The following is a 25,969-nucleotide window of genomic DNA, read 5'->3' as shown; positions in this document are numbered from 1 at the left end:
ATAAATACCTTTGTGCTGAGTTTGGAGAGAGCCTTTTCATCCAGATTTGTCTGTTTATAAACTCTGGTTTTGTACCTAAACTGAGGACCAGAAAAAGATATGTGTGAAAACTGTGATTCATCATACTGCAACACAACTAAGTTTATCAGTGATAGCGTACATAGAGGAAATAAAAAAAAGGTTACTATTTGTGCTGTAATTCTGTACTTCAGATGGTGTTTTACAATCTGAACAATCTTTTTTTTTTAAAGAAGAGAAGCAAAGCTGGGAATCAAAAAAATTTTTCCAGCTGGCTTGTGCATTTCGAGCAAATTCAGTTAATTTCAGCATTGCAGCTTTAGGCACAGAAAGCAACGTTACTCTTGTTAACTCTCTCATTCTTTCCAGAAATTCACGCTCCCACTCAGTCTTTGGAACAGATACATGAGTTACTTCTTTAAAATATTCAGATTTGTGTTGTCTTTTTTGGGGGGAAATGCTTGATCACATGTAATGCTTAACTGGTTAAAATGGATGGATAGATTCAGTGCTTAAATAAAAATCAGGTGGACAGACAAAAATATGGTCTAGAAAATCTTTAAAAAAGAAAAACACTGAGTCAAACATAACATCCTTCAAAGGATGACTAAACTGAGTTCAGGTGGGTTTGCCTTCCACTTCCTCTCTGAATGGGAGACCACGTCAATGAAAACCACCTGACTGGATGTGCTGCCATCACAGTCCTGTACCGGCAAACCTTTTACAGGCGGAGGAGCATGGAGAGACGAGAAGTATAAGCTCTTATCTAGCAGCTGACAGCTGAAGTGAACCACATACTGTACCTCAGACAGCCACAGAGCAGCTGCATATTTCAAGCATCAGAGGCGTGTTTGGCTTACAATAAAATAACTACAATGTGCTTATTAGTAAATGGTGGTACACAGTAAAAAATAACTCTATACCAGTGAATAACGGTCCAATTCAAGCACTAAAGTTACTCAAAATGGCATTACTCATGTTATAAATACACACACTCATGGAGCAGTGAGATACATTCGGCTGTGGAGCAGAGTTTAGTTACATGGCCTCATCACACATCTGGAACCTTGTCAAGAATGTAAACACTGGTTCGAAGCCAAACTGAGTGGAGGATACTCTTTCAGCCCCACCCAGCTGACCACCAGAGGGCACTGTGAGATAATCGTATCACAGCATGACAACTTAATATTGATGTCATCTCACAGCCCCACATGCTAAAAAGAGGGAAATATAATTTAATTTGTTTGTTACATAATGCTCAGAATTCAATTAAATTCTTGATGTGGATATTACTTTTGTTATTCAATTTCAAATAATTTGTTGAATGAGGGAATTTTAACAAAAAAACAATCTGCAATTGTAGAGCACTCCTTATGGTTTTCACTTAGTTATGAGCAATTAAGATTTCAAAGTATGATGCAGTGCAATAGTCACAGAAGGTGAAAGATGTACATTAGGTAACAGCTGCTGTTGTTTTTGTTTTTTCTGACTGCATTTTGGAAATCACAGCAAGGCAGTATTTTCTTACAGAGAAATGTCTAGAGAATTACTCAATGCCTACAAAAACAAACAAACACTGTTGAGATGAAAAGAAAATCTATGTAACTTTAAGAGTGCACTCAGTTAGAGCGGTACCTACCACATGGCCATGTTCTCTGTATTTTTTTGTGGGAATTTGGGGGCTTGTGGCAACACTTTTTGGATATTTTCTACACTCATTTTGTAGTATTGATGTAGTACTTGCAGTATATCAGTCACCTTTTAGGACAACAAATAAATAAATCAAGAATTTCCTACTAGATTCTTATTCACAGCAGTGTGGAGAAGTCTCAGAAAACTGCATTTTCATTTTGGAAAACAACATTTTTATAAACAATAGAAGTGAACAGTTAACTGTAAAAATATAATATTAAGTATTAAAATACTTAAATACTTCCAATTTCAGACTAAAATGTTAGAGGGGGTGCTGCTGCTGCTATGGGGATACTTTAACACTGAGCCACTTTCCTAACATTTCTGCCTGCATACCTCCAGGTAAGGCACTCCTTTCTCGAAGGACTGTGAGTAGTCTCGCAGGACCCGCTCCTCCTCCAGGAACTTGGCATCCCGTCCGTCTCCAGCAGGCTGGAAGAGGCCATAGTTGTAGACGTCCCACAACGACTCGCTCAGGGAGCAGATGATCTGCTGCTTGGCGCTCCACACTGTGCAGTCCGGGTCAAACTGGAGACACCTCTGACAGACACAGAGAGAGAGAGAGAGCACAGGGCAGCGTGGAGGTCAGAGGCCTCAGAGGTGGAAATATGTTAATGTTTCACTCATCTACACCTGCTCTGGAGGCAGACATTATCAGTGGTGGAAGAGGTATTCATAGTATTACGTAAAAGTACTTATACCACACAGTGTAAAATTCCTTCCTTACTTACAGCTACAGTTGCACGACTTATCCACTTATTTATTAATAGCAAAATGTACTTAAAGCATCAAAAATAAAAGTCCATATTCTGGAGTAAAATCCTTTTTAATTCTTCTGTTTATAAGAAAAATTCTAATTAAAAATCACCAAATTTGGAGACTCTGATCAGAGAGGGCATAAAAAACTACAATCTGAAAAGTAAACTAAAGCTGTTAGACAAATGTAGTGGAGTAAAAAGGACAATGGAGGACCTATGAGATGTCGTAGAGTAGAAGTATAAAGCTGCATAAAATAGAAATACTCAAGTACAGTACAAGTACCTCAGATTTGCACTTAACTCCTACAGTGCTCGAGTAAATTAGTTCATTCCCACCGCTGAAAATTCACCCCAATATTAGTGTTTTTAAACAGGAAATCGGAGAGATGGACAAACAAATATCTACAGTGACCTTACATTGCTCAATACAGGTATATGAGGACATATATTATTTGTAATGTGTTTGGAGGACCTACCTTGAAACAACAATGCCACACAGGTTGGAGCCCTTTAGTCAATATATATATATATATATGTCAAAATACGAGTAAAGCTTTTTCTTCTAACCATGCTAACAGCTAGCAGGATGAAGTGGGCAGCGGGCTAGCCAAGTAGCTTATTGGCTTTTAGGTTAGCTGAACAAGAAAGTTAAGCTACAGAAGGCTTTATTGCAGTCTAGCCTCAAATATCCAACTAACAGTTAACTTAAATAACTACATTTATCTCAAACAAATCTACAATTTTGAGTTACTTGTGTATTTCCCATTTTATGCTACTTTATACTTCTACATGTATTTTTACTCTGTTACTAAAAGCTAGCTAATTACATGTACAGTGAGTCACATGTGCTAGTTATTATTTGATTTTAAGAAAGCCTATGTTGAATACAATACATTGTTATAGAGTAAAATGTAATATTAACAACTTTAAATAAGCTGCTGACATGTTCAGTCATTTATGATACTTTTAATACCTTACATACCGTTTGTTTATAATATACTCCTGTACTTTATCGTAAGTAAAACTTTGAATGCAAGACATTATAAAGTATTTTTATTTTGTGCTATTGCTACTTTTAAGTGCTTCTTCACAGTAGCTATAGTCTTGCTTGTATCATTGTTTCTCTGATATTATTAGAAGAATAATATAATTATTAGATTAGAACTTTATTTATAATTAGAATTATATAATTTTAGCTAAATTTAGTCCATTTGGTTAAATATCTGGTCAATGTAATTTTATTATTATTAATGTTAATTAATAATGCAGCATGACGATTTTAACATCAGTTGGTCATGTGGTGTGAGCAGAATATGAATGCATTACTTTTAAATAATTAATCATCTGCCACATTCATGGAAATAAGATGACTTATGCCATCCTTATAGTCTACAGTGCTATTTTAATTTTTCACTTTACCCCTATTGAAGAAGTAAAGATCCTATGCTGGGGTAAATATTTTCCTTTCGTTATTTTCTTCTTTGATCTGTGCATGCATAATGTCAGCTTCACGCCACAGTCCAGAAGAGAAAGAACAGTCCTTACTAAGCTCCTTTGCCTCTTATTGTATGTCTGTGCGTGATACACCAGAGGCTCACAGGCCACGATGAAGAAATACCTCAGATGTATTCTGTGTGTGTGTGTGTGGTATGCCTAACTAGATTTCACAGTGATTTGTGCGCTTCCCATTTCCTGATATTATTCCATTTTCATGCATTTCCACAGGAAGACCATCTTTTTTGTTGTTATTGTTGCCCTTTTCTTATTAAAGTCTGGAGCCGTAGGACACAGCTGACCGGGAGTAAGGCTTTAACAGCAGGGCTGAGAGGTCTGAATGAGATGTATGCATCCGTGCTATTGTTCCATTTCAGAGAACTGTAAGTAAAATTGCACAGCTCAGCACACTTCCATGTCCCCTCTGCCGCCTCTGAAGCCCCCACCCTCCACAGCTCCCCTCAACGCTCCCCCCTCTTACTAGGTTGCACTATTTGATAGTGTAGCCAATTCTATTGGCATGGCAACCAGTTCATTAGTGAAGGCAGGCACCCGTTGCCGTAGCAATGTCTTGGTGGTCCCTGGGAGGTAAACCACATGATGAGTATGTGAGTGTGTGTGTGTGCACACATATAAGTGAGTTGTAAAGTACATGTGTTTGTCTGTGTGTTCTTAAGGGAGTCTAATAGTGCAGTGTAATGTATATATATATATATATATATATATATATATATATATTTTACAGTGTGTGTGTGTGTGTTTGTGTGTGTAACAGAGTGAGATCGAGTGGCTAATCCCTGGGAGAGAAGTCTAATGTAATGGATACTGTATATTACACTGACACTTCTCTCCCCAGCATTCTGTTTTATACAATCAAGGATTTTCTGAGATCTTTCTGGCACTACTTGTCCCCACTCAGGAGAGTTATTTAGACCTTCAATGTGCAGTATTATGGTTTATGTAAATCCATATATCTTCTTCTTTGCTTATTCATTCCCCATGTCTCTCTTCGTAGCATTCATTTCCTTCCTCGCTCTCTTTAACTAGCTCCTAATATTCACCCCTTCTCTTCATCTCTCTTTAATTCAGCTCAATAACATTTCAGCTGCAAGGTTTGGGGGTGCGGAGTGTTTGTCAGTAGTATGCAGAGCTGAATATGATGCCTGTGGCTGGGACCTAAGAGCAACACAGATGCCTTCCACATATTCCTTGCTTTCCAGCGTCACTCTCTTCCCCAGCTCTCCCCAAACTCATTAAAAACCTATTAGATAATTAGCAATTACTGTTATATTGAGGGCAGATTAGCTGACATGTAGAACAATCGGCATGTTCAGGGAGTTGAAAATGGAGAAAGGAAGATGGGGGAGGGGTTACAGTGGGGCACCCATTCTCACCTGGATATGTCATGTGTGGGCTGGCCAATTCTCACCTGCCGCCACCGTGCTGCCGAGAGCAGCTGGAAGTGTGAATTGATACTAACTTCAGTTTTGGAAACTAATTATGACCATACTCGACCTAAGACAGATGCTTACATGGTGTTGTTGACTGAATATGTCTGCCCTCGCACGTTGCTCGTGAAGTCAAGCTCTGCGTTTTGTCCTACATCCTTTTGGGATTCATTCCTGGGCTTGTGGGATGACTTGGAATAAGAGTTGTGCCGGTACAGTTGTGCATACTGTTTGGCAGATGTAAAGAATTTATGTATCAAGAACCCAGGGGTTCTTCTCAGCGACTAATTTGAAACAGATGTAGAGTCAACACTGCAGCAAAATCACACTTTTCGTTTAGGGATGCAAAACGGCTGCATTTAGAAAGGGAAGCAATTTTGAATCCTTTCAGCTTCTATCAGAAAAGTTAGAGCAACCTTAGAAATAGATGAGGAACACAGCAACCAAGTGCTGGCCTGATATGCTTTCTGAGGGGCCTCACTACCAAGTGAGGACCAGGACCCTGTCAGTCTCTGTTGACACAAATCTATACACCAGGATATGTACTAAAATAACCATAATTGTGTGATGTATTCATTTAATACAAATGGAGGATGAATGATGAACCTCACCATTACAAAAATGATCTTCAGAAGTTAAATTTTGCCCACAGATCAGATTCATTAAAGGTTACAAAAAGCCAAATGCATTACTGCCTTAACATTGCAAAGTAGCCTGAGCTTTTTATTCTGTTTGTCAGATTGAAGCTATCTCTCTCTGAGGCAGTAATACCAGAGAGACTTGGCTTGAACTACTTCCTCATTTGGAAAGACCTCCAGTCGGTGCCCTGTTTGCAAGGGAGACTATTTTACACACATTACTAGATTTTTAAATGTTTGATTTTGACAGCTCATTCTTTGTAGTTTTAGATGAGGAACTGACCCGTTATTATTCGCCTTCCTTGACTTTTATGAACCGTTGAATTTTTTCTTTTGTACATTCAAATCAGTTTCAAATTAGGAGTCAAGAAGAACCTGTGATTGATGTGTAAGTGTCTTTGTCTCATTAAATGTGTTTGGCCACAGCATTTTTGAGGAGAACATGCACCTACTGTTTGTTTGATATCAGGAATTCCAATGCGGAACACCATCATGGTCATGAAAGTGTCCTCCAGCGGAGCCACTGTGGTCATGCTGCGCTCCATGAGAGCTCGTCTCTTCTGCAGCGCATTCAGGCCTGGGTGATGAGGCTGCTGATTGGCTGCAATGAGATGATGCTGCTGCTTATTGGCCAGTTGATGATGTAGCGGGACTTGATTGGTCATGTATGCGATACCCCGGTTGCCCAGGTTACCCGGCCTCAGCGGTCGGTCTGCTCTCTGTCTACCGACCACAATGGCTGCTGGTTTGACCACCTCGCCACCTTTCCCTTCCCAGGATTGTCGTCCTCCCGTCATTTCCTTTTCCTCCAGACCCTCTAACCCTCCATTCTCCGTGTCACGTCCACCTTCCCCTTTTCTGTTTTCTCCTCCCTGCTCCTCTTCCTCCTCTTCATCCTCGCCATCTTTGTCATCCTGACCGGGATAAAAGTGCTCGTTATTGCCCAGCATCCTTTGCTGTGCAGGGGTCACTGCAGAGAGGGCTGAGTGACATAGCTGTCATGGAGATAAAACATGGCTATCCCATGAGACTGCCTTCATCCTTAGAAACATGCTGTGGGAAACAGGTAGAAAAGGGAGTAAACTTCGGTCATTTAACTACACATTATTACATTTCATTAATGAGTGAACATAGCAAAATTAGAATGTGTGTAATTCAGGTATGTAAAAAGACACGTGCAATAATAGAAAAACTAGCCACCGGCAATGCTAATAAGTCCACATGTGTGAATGAGCACAGAGCTGGTCCACATTTTCCATTTAGCCACTGGGAATGCATCGGGGAATAGCAGGCTGATGAAAGACATGCTATATATAAACTCTGTGAATTTGCATCACAGGTTCTTTGCCGAAGAGAGTGAGTTAGATATGCAGTTTAGTTTCACATGAGGTCAAGATCATTGCTACTTTGTGGTAAAGGAGCCGACCTATGTCTGAGGCACAGCCCAGGGCTAACAGCTAAATGTGAGCTCCTTAAAGAAAAATTCCACCCTCGGATACTTGTGCGCTGGTACACATCATCAGTCATCATTGTGATGCAGGTGTTATTTTTTAAATGAGGCGTTGCAATTGACCTGTTGGTGTACTCACTGTCCCTCCACCTGCCTTTACAATGTTGACATAATTCAGTGATGTGATTCTTTCCCACAATACCTTGTGAAAACCTCCAGAAACAGCCCTGAAGAAGATTCTGTGAAGCTACAACAGCCATAAGAAGAAGATTGCTGGCAGTATTCTCCAAACTAAAGAAATTCTGGTGTATTTCCACAAGCAAGGTGGTAGATTTGCAACAAATAACACAGAGTTTGTGCTTTGATTGTTTATGTGTAGAAAGCCTATAGCCAGGTGAACTTGTCAATATTTCACACATGCTCCAGCAATTGCTGAACATTTCGAGCTGCGTATTTTCAGTTTACTTTGATTTGTTCTAGTACAAAGAGGTTTACTTATTGCTTTAAGGAACTGCTGTACATCTATGGTTTGTTCTTTCCACAACTTGTAAGCTTTTCCAACCTGTGTGGACATCCTTAAATGAACAGAAGCAGGTTACCTGATTAACTTAACAGTAGCCCACGTTACAGTTTTAAGGGGCTTTTGGGTTTTACCCATCAAAGCTATGCAGATGACTCAGTGAACCTGCTTCTAGGAGGTCACATCTGAGAATACAGGCATTTACTCAGTTTGCAGTTGTTGACATAGCTTGAGAATATGCCAAATTCAATTTAATTCAAAGTACGCTGCAAAAGAAAAGTTGTGCCCCTTAATTAAAACCCAACAAGTTTTGCATCTACATGGTGCTCCGGTCAACTGAGGGCTCTTTGAGTGGAAAAACGTGCAAAGAAATAATGTGCAATTGATTTCTTCCTCCGTGAATGTCTACATAAGGTCTACAATAAGGACCTTGCTCTTTGATCTTGAGGAACTGACATCAAAACATGATCCTTACTGTTGATGATTTAGACAGTTGAAATATTTTCCGCTACAAACTGACACGAACAGTATCTTGATTGACATGCTGTCAGCTCATCTGCTTTTGGAAAGTACTATCACACAATAAAACAGACTAGCATCACCAGCAGCTATTTAAAAAAACAGTCTTATAAAGGGTGGATTTTTGCTTTAAGATTGTTTCATTGCTTCACTGTGTTTCAGATTTGGCATACTGGCGCCTCCGTATGTTCTGTCCTGGTTTTTCTGTGGTGAAGTCTGGCTACAGGGGCTTTGCCATCATGCAGATCTGGACCATTGCCAACAGCTGCCTTAATGGTGGTGAATGACGCAGGGGATCTCCCACTCTTTCATTGGCAGTTTGGTGCTCTGAAAATTGTATGAGTTGGGAGTCTGTAATAGATGAGTATCAGAGTGCTCAGATGGACAGATGGAACTCAATAAAATATCACATGAGATTATGGAGACACAACTCAAATTAGGACACAGATCTAAACTCATTCAACCACAGATTACCATGCAGGTAAAGAGTCAATTGGTTATTAATAGAATATGTAGAAAACATGGTGTTGATGAAGGTTAAAGGCGCAATTAAGTGATCTATGACTATTGACTTATCAACCTCTATCGGTGACCAAGGACATCGACAGGTGTCTGGCACAGCTTACAGTGGCCTGTAAGTGACATAAATAATAATGTAGAAATTAAGAAGCTAGTAAATAGCCAGAGATCCAACAGAAACATTTAATGAAGAGGTCATAGAGTATACTATATTCAAAATAGAGGACTGCTTTGTTGTTTTTTGGGTGGTTTTTTGTCTGAAAACAATTCTGGCTCCACCTTTGGAACAGTTTGGTTATGGATTAGGGCAAACCTTTTGGCTTGCGACTCCTCAAAATGAAGCAATGTCTAACTACAACCCCCGGTCATCGGTTGTATAAGTCTACTGGTTGCAATCTGCTCACATTTCACAAAAAAGCAAAGATTAGAGAAATGTCTGAAAAAACAAGCTTAATTTTGGGTTGCAGAAATATGTTTTTTTCTTCTTTTCTGTCCTGATATTCATCACGTGACTCCTCTGATTTATCTTGTGAACCCTTGTAGGGGTCCTGAAAACCACTGAGTTGAGGTTAGGCTCTGAGTTTGGGGAAAGGCGATCAATCTGCTTGAAAAAATAAATGAGCTACTGACCTACAAATTTGATCGGTAACTACAAATTAGTAGTAGCCTTATAATACAAAGCTGCAGGCCAGGTTTTATGTAATGGAACAAGAGTTACTGCAACTATACTATATTTCAAATGCCATAATAAGAAAGCCAACAGTGTTTGAATGATTGACCAGATGTATGGAAAACAATCCAAGCCTAGTCTGTGTATCTCTCACTGGCCCAAAAGGAAGTATGCTAGTTGAGCATATCTGGGCAGAAGATAGTATGCCACAGAGGGAAGAGGACTGACTGTGAACGATTCCCCAAGATGCTCTGAGAGTGACAGGGTGGGCCACTTTAACGCAAACACAATGTCTGTCAAAGCAAGAGAACCAGGGAAGGCAGAAAGAGGAGAAAACTGAAGAGTGGTTTGAAAAAAAAACCACACTAGAATACCGTATCTAACCATCTATCAAGTTGCTGCTTATCTGGGGCTGGGTGTCTGTGGTATCTAACCAAACTTTGCTAAGGTTTCCCACCACTAGCAGTAGATTTAAGGTTCTCAGTGCCATTGAGAGCTCAGCTGTTCAATTACCACTGGCCATTCTTGTTAGCATGATTTACATGTTCAAAGTTTATGTATCAGGCTGAAAACCTCTCTAATCAAAAGTTGACAAAGAGCAGCGTGTTAACGGCGTGTTTTAGAGATTAACACTATCATTCAAGTACGCCAGGAGAGAATAGTGGAGGTTGATTTATGAACAAAGTCTCATCAAATATTGAACAACATTGAGTCTGCACTAGGCCAGATAAGGAACTAGAAGGACAGTCTGGAAGTAGACAGGAGCCTAATAATTGGGATGTAAAAGCGATAGGGGAATACACAAGAGAAAAAGACAGTGAAGAGTTGTAGTTTGCATAAAGCAGAGTAATCAGATTGAGCGAGAAAGGGGGGGGTAAGTGTTAGTGGAGAACTAAGCCAAAATCTACAGTAATGTAAGGATACAAAGAGGATGAAAGGAGCTTTAGAGTTTTGTGTAGAAGAAAATGCTCTTTGATGACATATTCTAACTATGGCAACTCCAATCACCCCTCCTGAAACGCTCTCCTCTGCCATCATCAGTGGCACAAGTCATTTCATATTTGCCTTCCCCGTCATGTCACTCTACTCCTACGCTCTGGCACAACAATAGCTCAGACTTAGTCAGTTTCCTTTTGCCAGCTGTTCGGCTCTCCTGTCCCTGTGCTGGCCATCATGTCTCCAACTAGTCTTGACTTTTCTTTCTCTTGGGAACACGGTAGTGGAAGAGAGGAATGAATTTCACCCTCCTGAAAGAACTGTCTTTCTGCATCGTCTCAGACGCAGAAAACTCATTTTTCACTGTCTTACACTGAATCTCCTTTTTTTCCGCCGCTGACATTGTTCTTCAATACTAATATTTTCCTCTTATATTTTAAGGTCAGAGGAAGATATGCTCACCCTTCACCTCCTAAGTATGGGTTGCTTGTAATGTCAGCAAGGAACCGAGGCTTCTTTTACTGTTTTACTTGGGAAGGAACACACAGCATGATTTAATACCAGATTCAATTCCTCATTTTGCTGTAATTGCAATGGTCAGCAGAAATTGCAGACCACAATAGACAGATAACAGACAGAAAGCAATGAATATATTGTGGCATGCAAGGCTTATAGCTCAAATGATTTTATTCATACCTGTCTAAGCTATTATAACAATGCAGTTTTATTAATATAACTGGACACATCTCAAAGTCCTGTATGCTCTAAGCTGTTGTGCAACACATCTGAGCGCAGTGCCCTTATCTATGGCTGGAATCTGCTAAAGTCAGTCTGTAAATTTGTGACATGAAGGATTTTACAGTACTAATTAAAACATTTTCAGATGTGCTCTTCATAAATCCCTTAATGTTGAAAACTTCCTCTGCTGTGTTTTATTGTTGAGCTGCAGTGGAGGGAATGCCGTACTAAAAAGACTAACATAGGAAGAGACCTACTTGATTTAACTCCTGAAGCTTCATTTTTAGGTTCAGATAAACTTTAGACTGTATTTTTGCACATAATAAAGACTCTTAAGGGCCAGTAAAAACAGGAGGAATTATTGTTCATATGGGCACCTGACAAACTTAAAAAATGTGAACCTATTCTTTAACCTATAAACATACACTATATTATATAATTTTGCCAATGTTTTAATTAATTATAATTTCATTCTAAGACAACACAATTCAGTTATGTCATACAGTTGCCTGTTCCTGATCTTGTGAGCTCCTAACTCAAAACTTGGATAAAAAATTTCAACAGTCATGCAATTTAAGTAGAAAAGAGGGATGTGAAGATTTCAGATGTTGGCGAGTCTTTCTGCCCATGGGATGCCAATCCAGCAGCTTGAATTCTGATGATCAGAAGCCATGCAGAGACTCAAAAAGAGGATTTCGATAGATCTGGGCCGACGTGGGTCCACAGACAGTAAGGAAATGAAGTGAAAGTAAGATGAAGAATCAGGAACTGATTAATCATGATAACGAGGACAAAGATGGATCCCCTCCTTGAGCACCTGGAAGGCAAAGATGGATGGATGGAGAGATTTGCAGAGAGAGGTCACTGGTATTTCTCGCCTCTATTTGTCTTTTCTGAGATCTTCTCTGTGCTTCTTGCTTTTTGCAAAGTGTAGCAAAACTGCAATAATGACTTTGGGGCTCATTTGGCTCCTTTAGTCCTTGGGGTTCCGTATAAACAAAACATTATGCATGTGTTAGCTAATAAGTCAGACTCAAGTTTACTGTGAGGCAAATTATGCACAGTGCAAAATAATGTTGGATCTGTGGGATTTTAAAGTGTCATCCCTATTTAACTGTATTTAAAAGGATAAAATGTTATATGAATTATCTTCAGTTAAAACACCTTACTGTCACTGCACACATTATCTATGTGTGCTCTGTAGGGTTTGCTGTGACAGAGTGTTGGCTGTGTGCTGCAGGGGTTTCTCCTCTTCTTTTGGCCAATCTCAAATGAATATTCATTCCCATTCAGTCCCAGCACAATGAGCTATTAAGACCTAATGGACAGTCAGCTCAACTCATACTCATATTTCTTTTTTTGTCAATCTCTCTCTCTCTATCTCTTTCTCTCACTCACTCATTCTCTCCCTATGTAGGACAGAGCATGTGTATAGATATATTTTCAGTGTATCGGGTCCCCAGAAAGTAGAATTGGAGATCATCCAAGGAACAGATTGTCCCACTTTCACGTCCTGCAAAAGTGGAGCGGCCAAGTTCTGTCCTCTATATCCCTCTCTTTCACTGGGTCTCCACCCTTCAGCCTCTTTCACACCACCAGTGACGAGGAACCGTCAAGAACACTCTAGGCCTACACCAGCACAGGATGGATGGGATGAGTCACTAAACTGGTGGGGGGAGTGGGGACACTTTTAGTTTTATATGAATGGTGCATTAATAGCCATTAGGTCTGGGGGTGGTGCTCTGACGTAGGAGTTTAACGGGGAGGGGCTAAAGTGGGATATGATAGGCGGGTACTCTACTGTATATAGCATCAGCACTCATTAAAGTTAACTTCAAAGGACAATACAATGTACAAATCCTTTAAGTTTCAACATCTATTCTCTAAAACATGAAAATAGGCATTAAAAATGTATTGATTTGCAGACTTTCCTGTTGCTATGACAAGACTTGCCATTTTCAAGCGGTAATTGAATCTGTGCTTGATAAAATCAGATGAAGTGCAAGTGCTTAATAGACAATCAGAGCGCTGCTGATTAATTTTACAAGCAGATAACAATACCAGCAATAGATCTATCCTCTATGCACCCACAGTTCCTGGTATTACCATCAGCACGGGAAGAAATTCTCCTATCCAACACAAACAGACGTCTTTCAGTCAATTGCATATCTGATCCTAATCAAACAGAAAATTATAACCCTGCTAATCAGTAATTAAGTGGATGATTGAAATAATTACTCCCAGCTCTCCATTTCACAATAAACATCCTGTTCCTTTGATCTGCCTTCTAGCTCCATTCTCCCCATCACTACATCACCAAGGACAAGCTTTTTTAGGAAAAAGGGGCCAGAGCTTACTTCACAGGTTACACGCAACCTGCCTGATGTTCTTAGCACGTGTGCATGCGCATACACACATTCCACAGTTTGACTCTTTAAACAGCACTCAAACACATCTGTCCTGAAAAAAATGTCTAGCAGAAAGCAGCATTAAGTGCCAGACCCTGTCAGCCCGATCTTGGCTGGCGGTCTCGTGTAGATCAAAGTGGGCTATCTTTCCCCTCAGACTGGATATAATTGGGTCAGGTGGAGCGTGTGCTGAGGGCCTTGCTTGGGCTAAACTTGGCTGGATGGGCTGGGAGACCTCAATGCAGCACAGATTTAGGAGTGAATATCCCCTGCGCTGTTTCTGAGACTTCCCCCTTTCTGTAAACACTGTTTGTTACAGTGGCTAAAGCTTCTTTGTCCGGCTACACAACAGAAATCCTTAAAGCAGAGTTTCTCAGCAATTACTTTCGGGCCCACAACCTAATTTTTAGTTCCCCAGATTTTCACATTCCAAAGGTTATGTGAATATGCATATAGCATAGTTTTTGATTATATTTCCAAGCTGTAAATGGATGATATATGAAATAAAACATATGCTAAGACGACTCTTCTCTTAAAATCTAGTAATAATAAATGTCTAACCCCCATGTGGGATACCAACTCCAAGTTTGAAAAGAATTACACAACATTTTTTTCGAACCTTGCAACATTTTATCTGAACATTTAGTCTTAATATAATATTATTGAAGCACACTCAATGTCTTCCATGCATTATTGTTGCAGACTAATTCATGTGGTCCACTATGTATGAGATGCAATGTTCTGTTTATTATGTATGTACTAATACAGTGTTCCCTACAGCAATGAATTAAATGACACCAGTTCCCAGGTCCATGTACACGTCTGTAGCAGCACTGAAACCAAACTGTGTAAACAAGTGTATAAGAAGTAGTTTGTGTGGGTGCACAACTCCCAGTATCTATTATTTTATATAACACAAACTTCCCTTCCACTCACTTCACATGATATGACAGAAAGTGCATAAAAATGTCATGAAAACAGAGACTTCAAAGGCAACTGTGCAGCAGGTTGCCTTCAGTTTCACAGCAACAAAATAAGGAAAGAAGCACAGATGCTGGGTCAAAACATCTATACAATTCCTGGTATCAAGTAACTTTTTCACGTACATCTTTTACTTTTTATGCTTGTCCCAGAGCTCCCGACTAGGGAGACCTCAGGCCTCAAATACAATGAAAGCAGGCCACAGACACACGGAGATGAGCGTAGGTTTAAGGCTTTAGGGTGGATTTTATGGCAGATAAACAGCCACAAATAGACTGTCCACTGGTGACACTTTCACTTACCTTGCACGTCCATTCACATAAAGGTAACACTGAGAGACAAAAGTCAACAAGATACTAATAAATGCTGTTAGACATGGCTGACAAAGTGAGGACCATGTCGACGCCTGTCAGACCCCATTAGAGTTCATCCAAATACCATGTAATTGGCTCTACAGACAGGAAGACCCTCAATTCTTATCTTTGCACTCTATACTTAACACTATTAATGCGGTATACTCCAGACAAAGGGTTTAAAAAACATTTATCCTAAACCAGTAACATTTATAACCTGTGGGGGAAGAGAGTGTTAAGAAACATCCATACACATAAAAAGTATTTTGTATCAAAAAAGCAATGGAGGTATTTGTGCCTCATTTCCTGTCCGCACAGCCTCTAGTATATGAAGGCACAGTATTAGAGAGGAAAAGGAATCAGGATATTTCATTATTCCAAAATCCTTATAGCTGCACAATAACCCAGAAGAGCCTGATCCCACTCTCATACACTGATCAGCCTTAACATTATGACCACCTGGGCACCCTGGTGGTCATAATGTTCTGCAGCCCCATACTAACAAACTGTGAACTGTGTGTTCTGACGGCTTTCTGCTAGAACCAGGATTCACTTTTTCAGTATTTTGAGCTACAGTAGCTCTTCTGTTGGATTGGACCACACGGGCCAGCCTTCGCTCCCCATGTTCATCAATGAGCCATGGCCCCTCATGACCTTGTCTGCAGTTCACCACTTTTCTTCCCTTTGACCCCTTTTGATGGTACTGACCACTGTAGACCGGGAACACCCCACAAGAGGTGAAATTTGGAGATGCTCTGACCCAGTCATCATCAGCACAATTGGGCCAATGTCAAAGTCGCTCAAATCTTCACGCTGCCCTTTTTTCCTGCTTCTAACACATCAACTTGAGGACAAAATGATCACTTACTACCTGATATATCACACCCACTGACAGGTGCCATGATAAACCAGATAATCAGTGTTATTCACTTCACCTGTTTGTGGTCATAATGTTATGGCTGATCGGTGTACATGCACTGATCTATCACTTTTGGAGTGGGTGATAACAGACAGCGTGACTGCAGAAAGGCTGGCTAATTGTTTATTCAAAGCTGCTGCTGTGCACTGTAACTTATAATGAATATTTCCCACCGTGAAAATGTCAGAGCAGAAACTCCTGATTGATTCTGTGCGCAAAAGTGTGCACATGTCCCATTTTGATTTGATTTTAATATAGATTAATAGTTTGTGAGCTCAAATCTTGAACAAACAGTGTTGACTGATCTTGTAGTAAGTGTTGTGTGTATGTAGGTTACAGCTTCCTCATCCATGGAGTAAATAGAAAGACAGGACTGTGCTGGAAGTGCGTAGGTTGTTACATGTATGTCACAAAATGTATGAAACGTGTTGCACACACAGAACTGTTCAGCTGCCAGGCAGACACTTAAAGAATAGACGTTTTCAACTCTTGGCTTTATGCTTTTTATACCACTGATTTTTTTAATATTCATTTTCTTTTTAGGAAATAATTACTGAGGTCCGAAGATCTCATAGCTGGCTACAGACATGATCAACACTACCTTGTTTACGACCTTAAACTAAGCCAAAAATCTCTGGCTAAAGGGCCATCTGACCCTGCTGGCTTAAAACAGGCTGCTCAGCAACCCAGAAGCTGGTCTACATTAGCAAACAGTGAGGTTAATGAGGCAAGACCAGTATACTATACATATGGGTGTATGACCCACCACTTCTGCTATTGATCTGTCATCATGTGATATATTACTCCTGTTCTCAGGTAGATTTATACACTTTTGATTAAAGGTGCCAAATATATATGAGTGCTATAGTCACATTTGTCTGTGCATCTAAAAACCAGTTATTGCTTTCTAAACCATCTGTGCGAGAAGTGTGCGACTGTATTTTTTTACTCATTAACTTGAAGTTGTGTTCAGATATTGTAAAGCTGGAGCTATTTGAGCTCTTCATTATGGTGGATGTGTTGCCGTTTGCTAGCTTCTGTTTTCATGGCTTACGGCAATCCTCCAGATCTTTCCCCTGGGGGAAATCTCCCTGTATGTAATAATGAAAAGCCTGCAGAGTCAGGGGAAACAGCTCTTCTCTCGCGTTCCATCTTAATGAGCACAACAATGAGACTCTGTCAGTTCTGCAAATAACAATTAGAAGTTCATAAAAAATTATATTAGATCAAAACGTTTATTTACACATGAAATTACTCCTCAAGGTTATTTGATATTGACACTTTAAAATGTCAGACAAAAGATTTCTTTGCACAGATTTTGCCGTGTTTGTCCTTGAATTAAAAGCTAATGAGCGTATGTGTGTGTGTTCAAGTGTATGGATTTGAATGGGCACGTGTGTATTTTGCTTTCTTATAGCTCCATACAGCTGTAGCCCAGCTTAACACTCCCATGGGACTGATTTAAGAAACATTTTGTTGTGGGTTTTATATTCCTGCTTCACAGATACAGTAGTAGCTTGCAGCTAATGGAGCCTAGCTGTGTTCCTCCACAGCAGTGAGCTGTCAGTGGAAATATTCTCTCAGCATGTCTGTCTTTTGTCCTACACTCTCTCCATACCAAACCCTGGAGAATTACTGGACCATATAGCATTGTCACATCTGCCACACTGACCAGCCTGTTTATCGACTCCTACTCTTCCTGGGGAGATGGGAGAGGACAGAACGGGACCGGGCAGGAAAGAACAGCAGGATAGAGATGGAGTGGAAATAAGGAGGCAGTGGTGGTGGAAATTTCCTGAATCATTTCTCCACTGACACATGAAGCTTCCTGGCCAATTCAGTGTATTCCATGTCTTTCATCTTCCACTCCATTGTTTCATAATCACATTCTCTTTTGGCATTAGTCACACATTACTTATAATCACTCTGTCCCTCTCGATTGATAACGTCACACGGCTTTCTTTGTTCCATTATGATCAATTGTTCTGTGTTTGTTAGGAAGCCATTAATCTTAGTGTGCCCACTGTGCTCTAAATTGCCTAGTTTATTTCCTTCCTTTTCCAAATTAATTCCCTTAGGTATACTCTGAGAGAAAAATATGCTTTTAAAGCCAGTATTGCTTGTTGTGCATTACACCATGTGGGGCAGGGTCTTAGGAGGCTGTGCAAAGTCAATTATGTTGTACTGTATCTATTGGATGAAAGTGCACAGAGCTGGAGTACACCACAGCGTTTAGGTGTGTGTGTGTGTGTGTGTGTGTGTGTGTGTGTGTGTGTGTGTGTGTGTGTGGAGAGAGAGAGAGAGAGAGAGAGAGAGAGAGAGAGAGAGAGAGAGAGAGAGAGAGAGACAGTTCTCTGGGGTCCTTAGAGGGTTTCCACCTTTCCACCAGCTGACAACATAAATACTGCGAGCAGGTAATGATTTTGACAAGTTGCAGCTACAGAAGTGTGCGAAATGTGGGTGTTGATGAGCTCTCGTTTGATTCTGTAAAATGTAATACAATGCTGTAAGTGTCTGGATAGTATTAAAAAAGGTATTACATAAATGTAGGTTTTACATAAGCCCAAATATTAACATTTTTCTCCAAATTCCCAGAATGATTTCTAACTTATGCACATCAATTATTCCCCCCATTTCCACTGTGAATGTCTCACTGTAATACAACAGGTCATAACCTACTTTGTAACTGTGGGGGAGCAGTTGTAAAATACTGCAATGTGCAATTATGAACGTGGAATAATCTACATGAAAGAGGGTCTTAACAAGTCACAAGGGATTCAATTATGGGCATAAAGTTGAATTCAGCATGAAATCTTAATTTAGAGAAATGAACTTTTCCACCATCACTGCCCTCTTTTTACTTAGAATGTAACCTTAATGTGTCTTTTTGTAATTTAATCTCCATGATTAAAATTAATTGCATTTTAATATCTTGTGAGTTTGGCTATAGGTCTCTCTTATAAAAGAGGTTTTTGATCTCAATGGGACCTCCTGGTAAAATAAAGGTAAAATTTAATTAATTACAAGCAAACAAACCTACATAACTTTCATTACAGCTGCTTTATTATCATAGCTAATAAAGCTTATATGTACTGAGTAGTCCACTCCCACTAATCAGTCCTAAAGCTGTTCTGGAGTGATATGTATGATTACGATAGAGTTTTCTTTGAAGGCTCTGTGATCTTTGTAATTCTTCCTCTGTCCCACTTTGCTCTTCTTCCCTTCTTCTCCTAAAACATGGGAATCAGTCCTCAGAGGACATGTAGCCCCCCCCCACCCCCCACATGCCACAATCTCAGTAGCACCCACTTCTTGTAAAGCGCTGTGACTTTCACCCTCACACACCTCACTGCTAAAGATCGTTTCTTCTGCGTGTGCCCAAGACTTATTGCATGGGTTTTGTATTCCATTCATAGTTAACACACCAGGTTTCTATCGTCACTGTAATTCTTTTGTAATTTTTCTGCTTCTTTTTCATACAATGAACACTTTACATGAGTTTGATTGTGGGATACACGCAGGAGTTGTTCTTATTCAGGATAATTCCAAACAAAATCTGAGTAAATAAATGAACATAAAAAGTAAATACCTTTTAGTCTGCAGTTCAGGCTGTGTTGCTCCTCGTTTTATCCGCAGTGACCTCCTTGATAAACCACAAAGAGACTAAAAAGGGACCGGGATTAGAAAATGAGAGAAAGATCCAGTTGATAAAATATAGATGAGGGGAAAAAAAATAAGAAAAACTGATTTGCTTTTCTCTTTCAAAATCACATTTTCATGCCTTCTAGTCTTTAAATGTGCATCGGTGTGAGCCAGCCTGAGCCACTGTATTGTGCAGCCTCTCTTTCTCTTTTTCATTCACACACACACTTTCACCTACTCTATGCACTGGTATAGCTGACTCTCTCTCCCTCTCTCTCTCTTACACACATTCATGCACTCGCTCTCCAGCGTGGCGCACTCTCTCTCTCTTACTTTAGCAGCTAGATTGATCTCTCTCCTTCGTTCTCCTTCCTCGCTTTGTACTTCCACTGTGTACTGACTCTTCACCCTCTATCTGTCAGTTGCTCTCTCTGCTTTTTTCCTGCACCCAAGTGCTCTTCTATTCAATTATCCCCAATTTTCTTCATTACTCTGTCTCGCTCTCTGTCTTTTTGTCTCTCACTGTTCCACCACATTTCAACCTCTCCTCCCTCCCTCTCTCTCTCTCTCTCTCTCTCTCTCTCTCTCTCTCTCTCTCTCTCTCTACCCTCTCTCTTGCTCATTATTTCAGTCCCTCCATCAATCACACACACTCACACTCGTCCCATGATATGATTCCCTCCCCTTTATCTTTACCGTCTCACATGTACAGTGGATGGATTCAGGCCACTTCACTGGTCCCCTTGTGTCTTTAAATAAATAAAAAGAAAAAGTTCGGACTTTTTCCATTCATGAAATGTAGTTTTATTACCTGCGCAGCAGAACTAAAAGATGATGACAGAGAATTCAGCGTCATGGCAAGGAATAGTTTATGTTCATGAATCTGCTAAGAAAGTGACTGACCCCAACTTTGGAGGAATTTTGTGTTTTCTGTCTTCTGTCACCTAAATAGTTACCCCTTGCGCTATCTTGCCATTCAAACACTTTTGTTTTTATTTGGTGAGGTTGAGAAAAATACTTGCTGCTGGGAGTTCTGCCCAAACCCCAGTGCAGTGAAGCTGAAAAGAATTCTGCTTGTTGGGCTCACTGCATTGAAAAATTACATTTGAAAGACTCACCAACAACAGAAACAATATCCTGGTTCTCTGGTGATCCCCAGACCTCCTGAGACCCTACTTTTAAGTGTTTTGGATGAACCTTTTAAAAGAATACACTGGCTGACCTGATGGGACATCAAACTCCTTACTTTAAAAGGTAGTAATATAATTGCTACATAGTCAGTCCAGTTGACGCACATTGATTTGCATCCAGATACACATTCAGATACAATGACTGATGATGATTCAAATATAGTACCATAACAAAAATATATAACCTTTAAACCTCCTCTTAGAACACAGGGTCAGACCTCCGTGTAACCTTAAGGTATTTACACAATATTACAGTAAACAGTATTTACAGAAACACGTCTTCACATGGCCAGGCCTTTCATTACTTCCTTGTTCTATATCTAAATCTTAAGACCAATGATCTTAAAGGGTTGGTTTGGATTTTTTAAGTGGCGTTCTATGAGGTAGTTATCCATAGTCAGTGTATTACTACAGTAAACGGCAGTGGGCACACCCCCAGTTTGGAAAAGCAGGCAGGAGAACCGGCATGGGAGCTAAGCAATGCACTGCTGTGGTCAGGGCCAACAGCAAAATGTTTTTGAGCTACCCAAAAAAATCTGTTTAAGTTTACGGCTGTGTTCACAGCTTTACCTTGCTGTCAGTCAAAGTTCTAAGCTATACCCACTCTCCACCTCTTTGCCCATTTTTGGATTAGCCAGGAGCTGGCGAAGTCAAGACTGCCAAGATGCCAATTGGCCAGAACCGACCACACTGAGCATCATAACAGCTCTTTAGAAACCTATGAAGTCACGGAGACCATTTTGAATTATCAGTCTATGGTGTTGCTGGTGCCTCGATCAGTTAATAAACTTTTTTTTTTATCCGACCTCAGTCTTTAAAACACAAAAGTCACACAATAACAAAGAAACTAACCAATCGAGGCAGCGGTAGACCAGCAACTCCTGTGTACGGTAAAATTATTGTTTTTGTCAAAGGAGTCTGGTGGATTTGAAGAGAACAAAATAACGTCAAGGGAAGGCAGTGAAAATATTGAAAATGTAGTGTATATCTAAACTGATATTGATTTTTTTAGGTGACCTTCAGTACATTGTTTAGCTTCCACGCCAGTTCTCGACTGCCATTTACTATAGTTGGGGCTGGGTATTGTTAAGAACCTCACAATTCGATTCGATTTTGATTCTTTAGGTCACAATTCGATTCGATTCGATATTGATTTTAAATGCTTCTATATCGATTCAGTAATAAGTAAATTACAGCTTCAGGATGGCGACTTCCACCATGTGTTTGCGTGTTGGTATGGCGTATCGTGGTTCGAGTGTGTATACTATCTTCTTAAAACCCCCATTTTCCACGACGGTTTTGTACTTGGTCATACACTCGAGTTGTGCGGAGGACTGAAAAGGTGAGATTGAGAGAGATCTTTCAAATCTACCTAATTTCTCACGTCTCACACAAGTGTGAATGTCATTTTCAATAGGTTACTCACATGGTTAGATTTAGGCCATCCAGTCCTGACACTGAAAAGGTGTGGGGGGAGTCGGCTTTAGACACTATTCAACAGTCAAATGTGGACTAAATTTAGATGATGCTTTGTGGCAGTGTTAATTAACAAATGGAAAGATGGAAATTTTAGCCGCTTTTGCCTTTTGTTAGATAGGGAACCTGAAAGGAAACATGGTGGAGAGACAGAGAGAGAGATAGAGAGAAAAAGAGAGAAGTATGACATGCAGCAAAAGGTCCCCTGCTGGAATCGATTCAGATAATTTATGTAGTATGCATCTTAACCATTGGTGTGTTGTATTTCAACACCGAAGTTCCTTAAAATATTGCCAACCCGGTTCAGATGAATCCTGGTGATTGATGTGGTTTGTGATCCAGAGTGATGTAGAGTGACTGCATCATTTACTGTGTCTTTATCTTTATCTGGTTATGGTTTCGGATCTACACATGTTGTTCTCACGTGGTAAACTGGTTATGACAGCTTAACAAAGTGAGTGTCCAGTAGCTCAGTGGTTGAGACCGAATGCATTATAACCACAACCATATAACACCCCTCCCCCCCTTTATTTCCTGTATTTGTCAAGACTCTGAGCTGTCCAATAATGGCAAAAGACCAGAAGTTGAATTAAAAGTTGCAAAGCCAAACAAAAGAACCTAAAACTTATTTAGGAAATGATATCTGGTACCTTAATGTTGGACATGTGTGACGATACCAAGTAAGTTTATATAATAATTCTGTTGCATTTATGCAGTGTTTGAGTGAAAAACTGTCCTTATGCTTGCATTATGCTTTTAGAGCCCATCAAAGAGGAGGATTTCAGTTGAAATACATTAATGCACACAATAGTGCACTCTGTTAAGAGGAGATGTAGATGAATCCTGCCAAATCCAGCCTCTCAAGGACGACATGACACCTGCATTGTAACCCTTGATAAGAGCTCTAGTGGGTGCTCTCCTTTAACGGTGCACCGCTCCATAGTGTATATTCACTGCACTCTCATCCTACCTTAGTGCTTCCACTGCCTTTACTGCCAACGTCCTTATTCTGAGGAACTAGCTTTCCTCCTGCTTTCTGTGTTAACGCCTCTCATGCCAAAGGCAAGGAGAGAAAAGTGGGTCACGGGCAGATGGAGCATACAGTAGTAACAATATGCTGGCTAGCTTTTTATTTTCTGGTTTTTATTTTTTCTTCTGTGTTTTAGTAGTGCAGTTACTTCGCTTTGGGTGAAATAGGGTCAGACTGAACAGGAAAACAAAAGTAGAAGAAAAGACAGGAGTAGAGGGCAGAATGAGAGAGAAGTTATTGATTTATTAAATCGAAGCTGTGAAACACTGAGAAAGTACTGCTTTCTCACTGGTTTGAAACAATAATGTCTGCACATTTTCAGTGCAAGTACTTTGTCAACCAAATGTAGAATAATATCACTAATACATTGCATACAATACATACAATAATATTTTTAGATTCACTACTTGTGACTGTTGCACTCCCAGGCTAAGAGTGATTTGCAAACTCACAGCCATAAATACAGTTACACAGCTTACTGTACAGACGCAGTCAGTGAAGTACGGGCTGAAACCCGCTGTGAGGCCTCATTCAAGCATTATTTTCAGGTAAGAAAACCGATGCACTGCTGGACTCTGGTGGCCATTTCAAGTAACTGAAACAGAGACCTCAAACATTGTTTTAAATGTGAGCAGTAAGAGAACATTATGAAAATGTTGCTCTCATAATTCTTTAACATTTTCAGAAATGCAATTTTTTTCCTTTTAAAAGCAGCTAATATGTGTGTTTCAACATCCATCCTGTGTGTAATGTGGTTTTCCCTTCCTCTTATAAAAGTAAAGTCTACGAATCGATGATATATAACGTGTAATAAAGGGATTAAACAAAAAAGAATGAGAAACATTTTTCTTTAGATCATCTTTTAAATGTTTTATATGTGGACACAGTAAGTGTTGCTAACTACAGTAAGTCTAAAATAAATTTCCCTCCTGCACAAAATGAAACAGTTTCCTTGTTTGGATTCTCAGAAACAAGACAGAAACAGAAACACCACATTATGTTTTGTCATGTGTCACACCATGTTTGATGGTATCTCTTTGTGTCTTTTCAGCAGATCAGCTGTGAGACAGAGACGTCTGCGTGCAGTTGTCCTGACTGGAGAACACAACCTTTGGTGCTTTTGAATGTTTATGTCACTTAGCTCATATGTAATATTTTTAGGTGCAGGTGAGGAGTCTGTACATGGTGATTCCATCTATTAAAAAACTTGTTCTTCTTTCACACAATACAGAAAAGCAGAAGCTGCTGGCCAGAGTTTAGCGTGCTTTCAGTCTTTATCTGCAGAAGTCAGCAGTATCTAATTTAACACCTGATACCCACAGTGTCCTGAAATGACTTTCACATAAACAACAGATTACAAAGGGCTATATGATCATTTGTGATCATCATTAAAAAAAAACAACATCATTTCTTATAAATAAATAGTGATGGTCACATGTCTAGTAAGGATGTTGTCATGTTAGTTTAAAGCAAAACTAAATTTGTTTTTCCGCTTTTAGTGTCACAGCCTCTCCGTCTGTTTGATTCACACCCCTCTTTTGCACTGTGGTGACGCTGACCACCACCAACACAGCTCATCTGGTTTCTGCTTTTGGTCTCTGTAAGGGATTAACAGTTGCAACAGTTTCTCCAAACTCACAGAAATCTTTTTCTCAGAAACTAAATAAGCAGAAGAGGGTCACTTCTGTTATTACAATAACTGCAAGATTAAAACCCTTACTGTCATGAAAGCACTTTCTTTGAGGATAGTATAAAATATGCAGTATATATATAACTGATCATTTCAAGTACTGTACCTCTTTATGAGGCTACCAAAGGCTCTTAAAAGTGCAGCTGGTGTATTGTTTTGAGCAAGGCGGTGCTGCCATCTGATCCTATCATAGGTATTTGCATTTAGTTAAGAATAAATAACATGAATTGGACAAATACATAAACTCCTATATGTAAATGATAAAAGTCAGGTTAAAAACTCTTTTTATACTTAATGCTGGATAAGTTGTCAAGTCAGTATATATTATGCAATTTCCCTTGACAGTTAGCACCTGCATGCACCACTGGTTTTGATCTTCTCTCCTTCTCTCCTCTTGTAAAAAGGAGTATGAGGTTCAGCTTTAAACTTTGAAAGACTTGCTTCATCTTAACATTAGGATTCAGGCCCTGAATTGGGTTGCAGGAAGTGACTTTTACCTCTGTCTTTTTCTGTGGCTTCAAGTGCCTTTCATGTGAGCTTTATAGCTTCCGTTCCAGCCTTGTTTTACTGTGTGAGGTGATCTGTTGTTTCTAATACAAAAGTGGGCTTGCTTTTAGTCTCATTTTAGTATCTTGTTTCCTGTATTTGTTTCACTTGGGTTCTCATAGTATAGAAGAGCTTTGATTTGGCATTAGTTAGTCTTTGGTAAATGGTTTCTGTTATGATAAGTAATCCCCTTTTTAACTGCTTCCCTGTTAACCTTTACACTTTATGTTGTCAGATTTCCTCCATTAGTCCAGGCGGGGCTAGGCTGTTTGGGAGGCAAGAAAAGCATTTGTATATATTGTCATTTATTATATTATTTATTCATCAAAAATAA

At 39.8% G+C, this 25,969-nt stretch overlaps 1 protein-coding gene across 1 annotated transcript in view; it reads right to left on the bottom strand.

Moving 5' to 3' along the window:
* LOC127373531 (SH3 and multiple ankyrin repeat domains protein 1-like) overlaps positions 1–19,945 on the bottom strand; it is a 43,254-nt gene extending 23,309 nt beyond the window's left edge. Inside the window, exons 1-4 of the mRNA XM_051418108.1 lie at positions 19,651–19,945; positions 6,501–7,101; positions 2,047–2,250; positions 9–80 (exon numbers count right to left, since the gene is read on the bottom strand). Of these exons, the coding sequence (XP_051274068.1) occupies positions 9–80; positions 2,047–2,250; positions 6,501–6,998 (774 nt within the window). The 5' untranslated portion in view covers positions 6,999–7,101; positions 19,651–19,945. The remainder of the gene's footprint in view (positions 1–8; positions 81–2,046; positions 2,251–6,500; positions 7,102–19,650) is intronic.
* Positions 19,946–25,969: the final 6,024 nt, after the last annotated feature.

Source organism: Dicentrarchus labrax, unplaced genomic scaffold, assembly GCF_905237075.1.
Source record: "Dicentrarchus labrax unplaced genomic scaffold, dlabrax2021, whole genome shotgun sequence".
Classification (NCBI taxonomy): domain Eukaryota; kingdom Metazoa; phylum Chordata; class Actinopteri; family Moronidae; genus Dicentrarchus; species Dicentrarchus labrax.
Note: the sequence above shows the minus strand (reverse complement) of the source record. Positions and strands in the feature narration are given on the sequence as shown.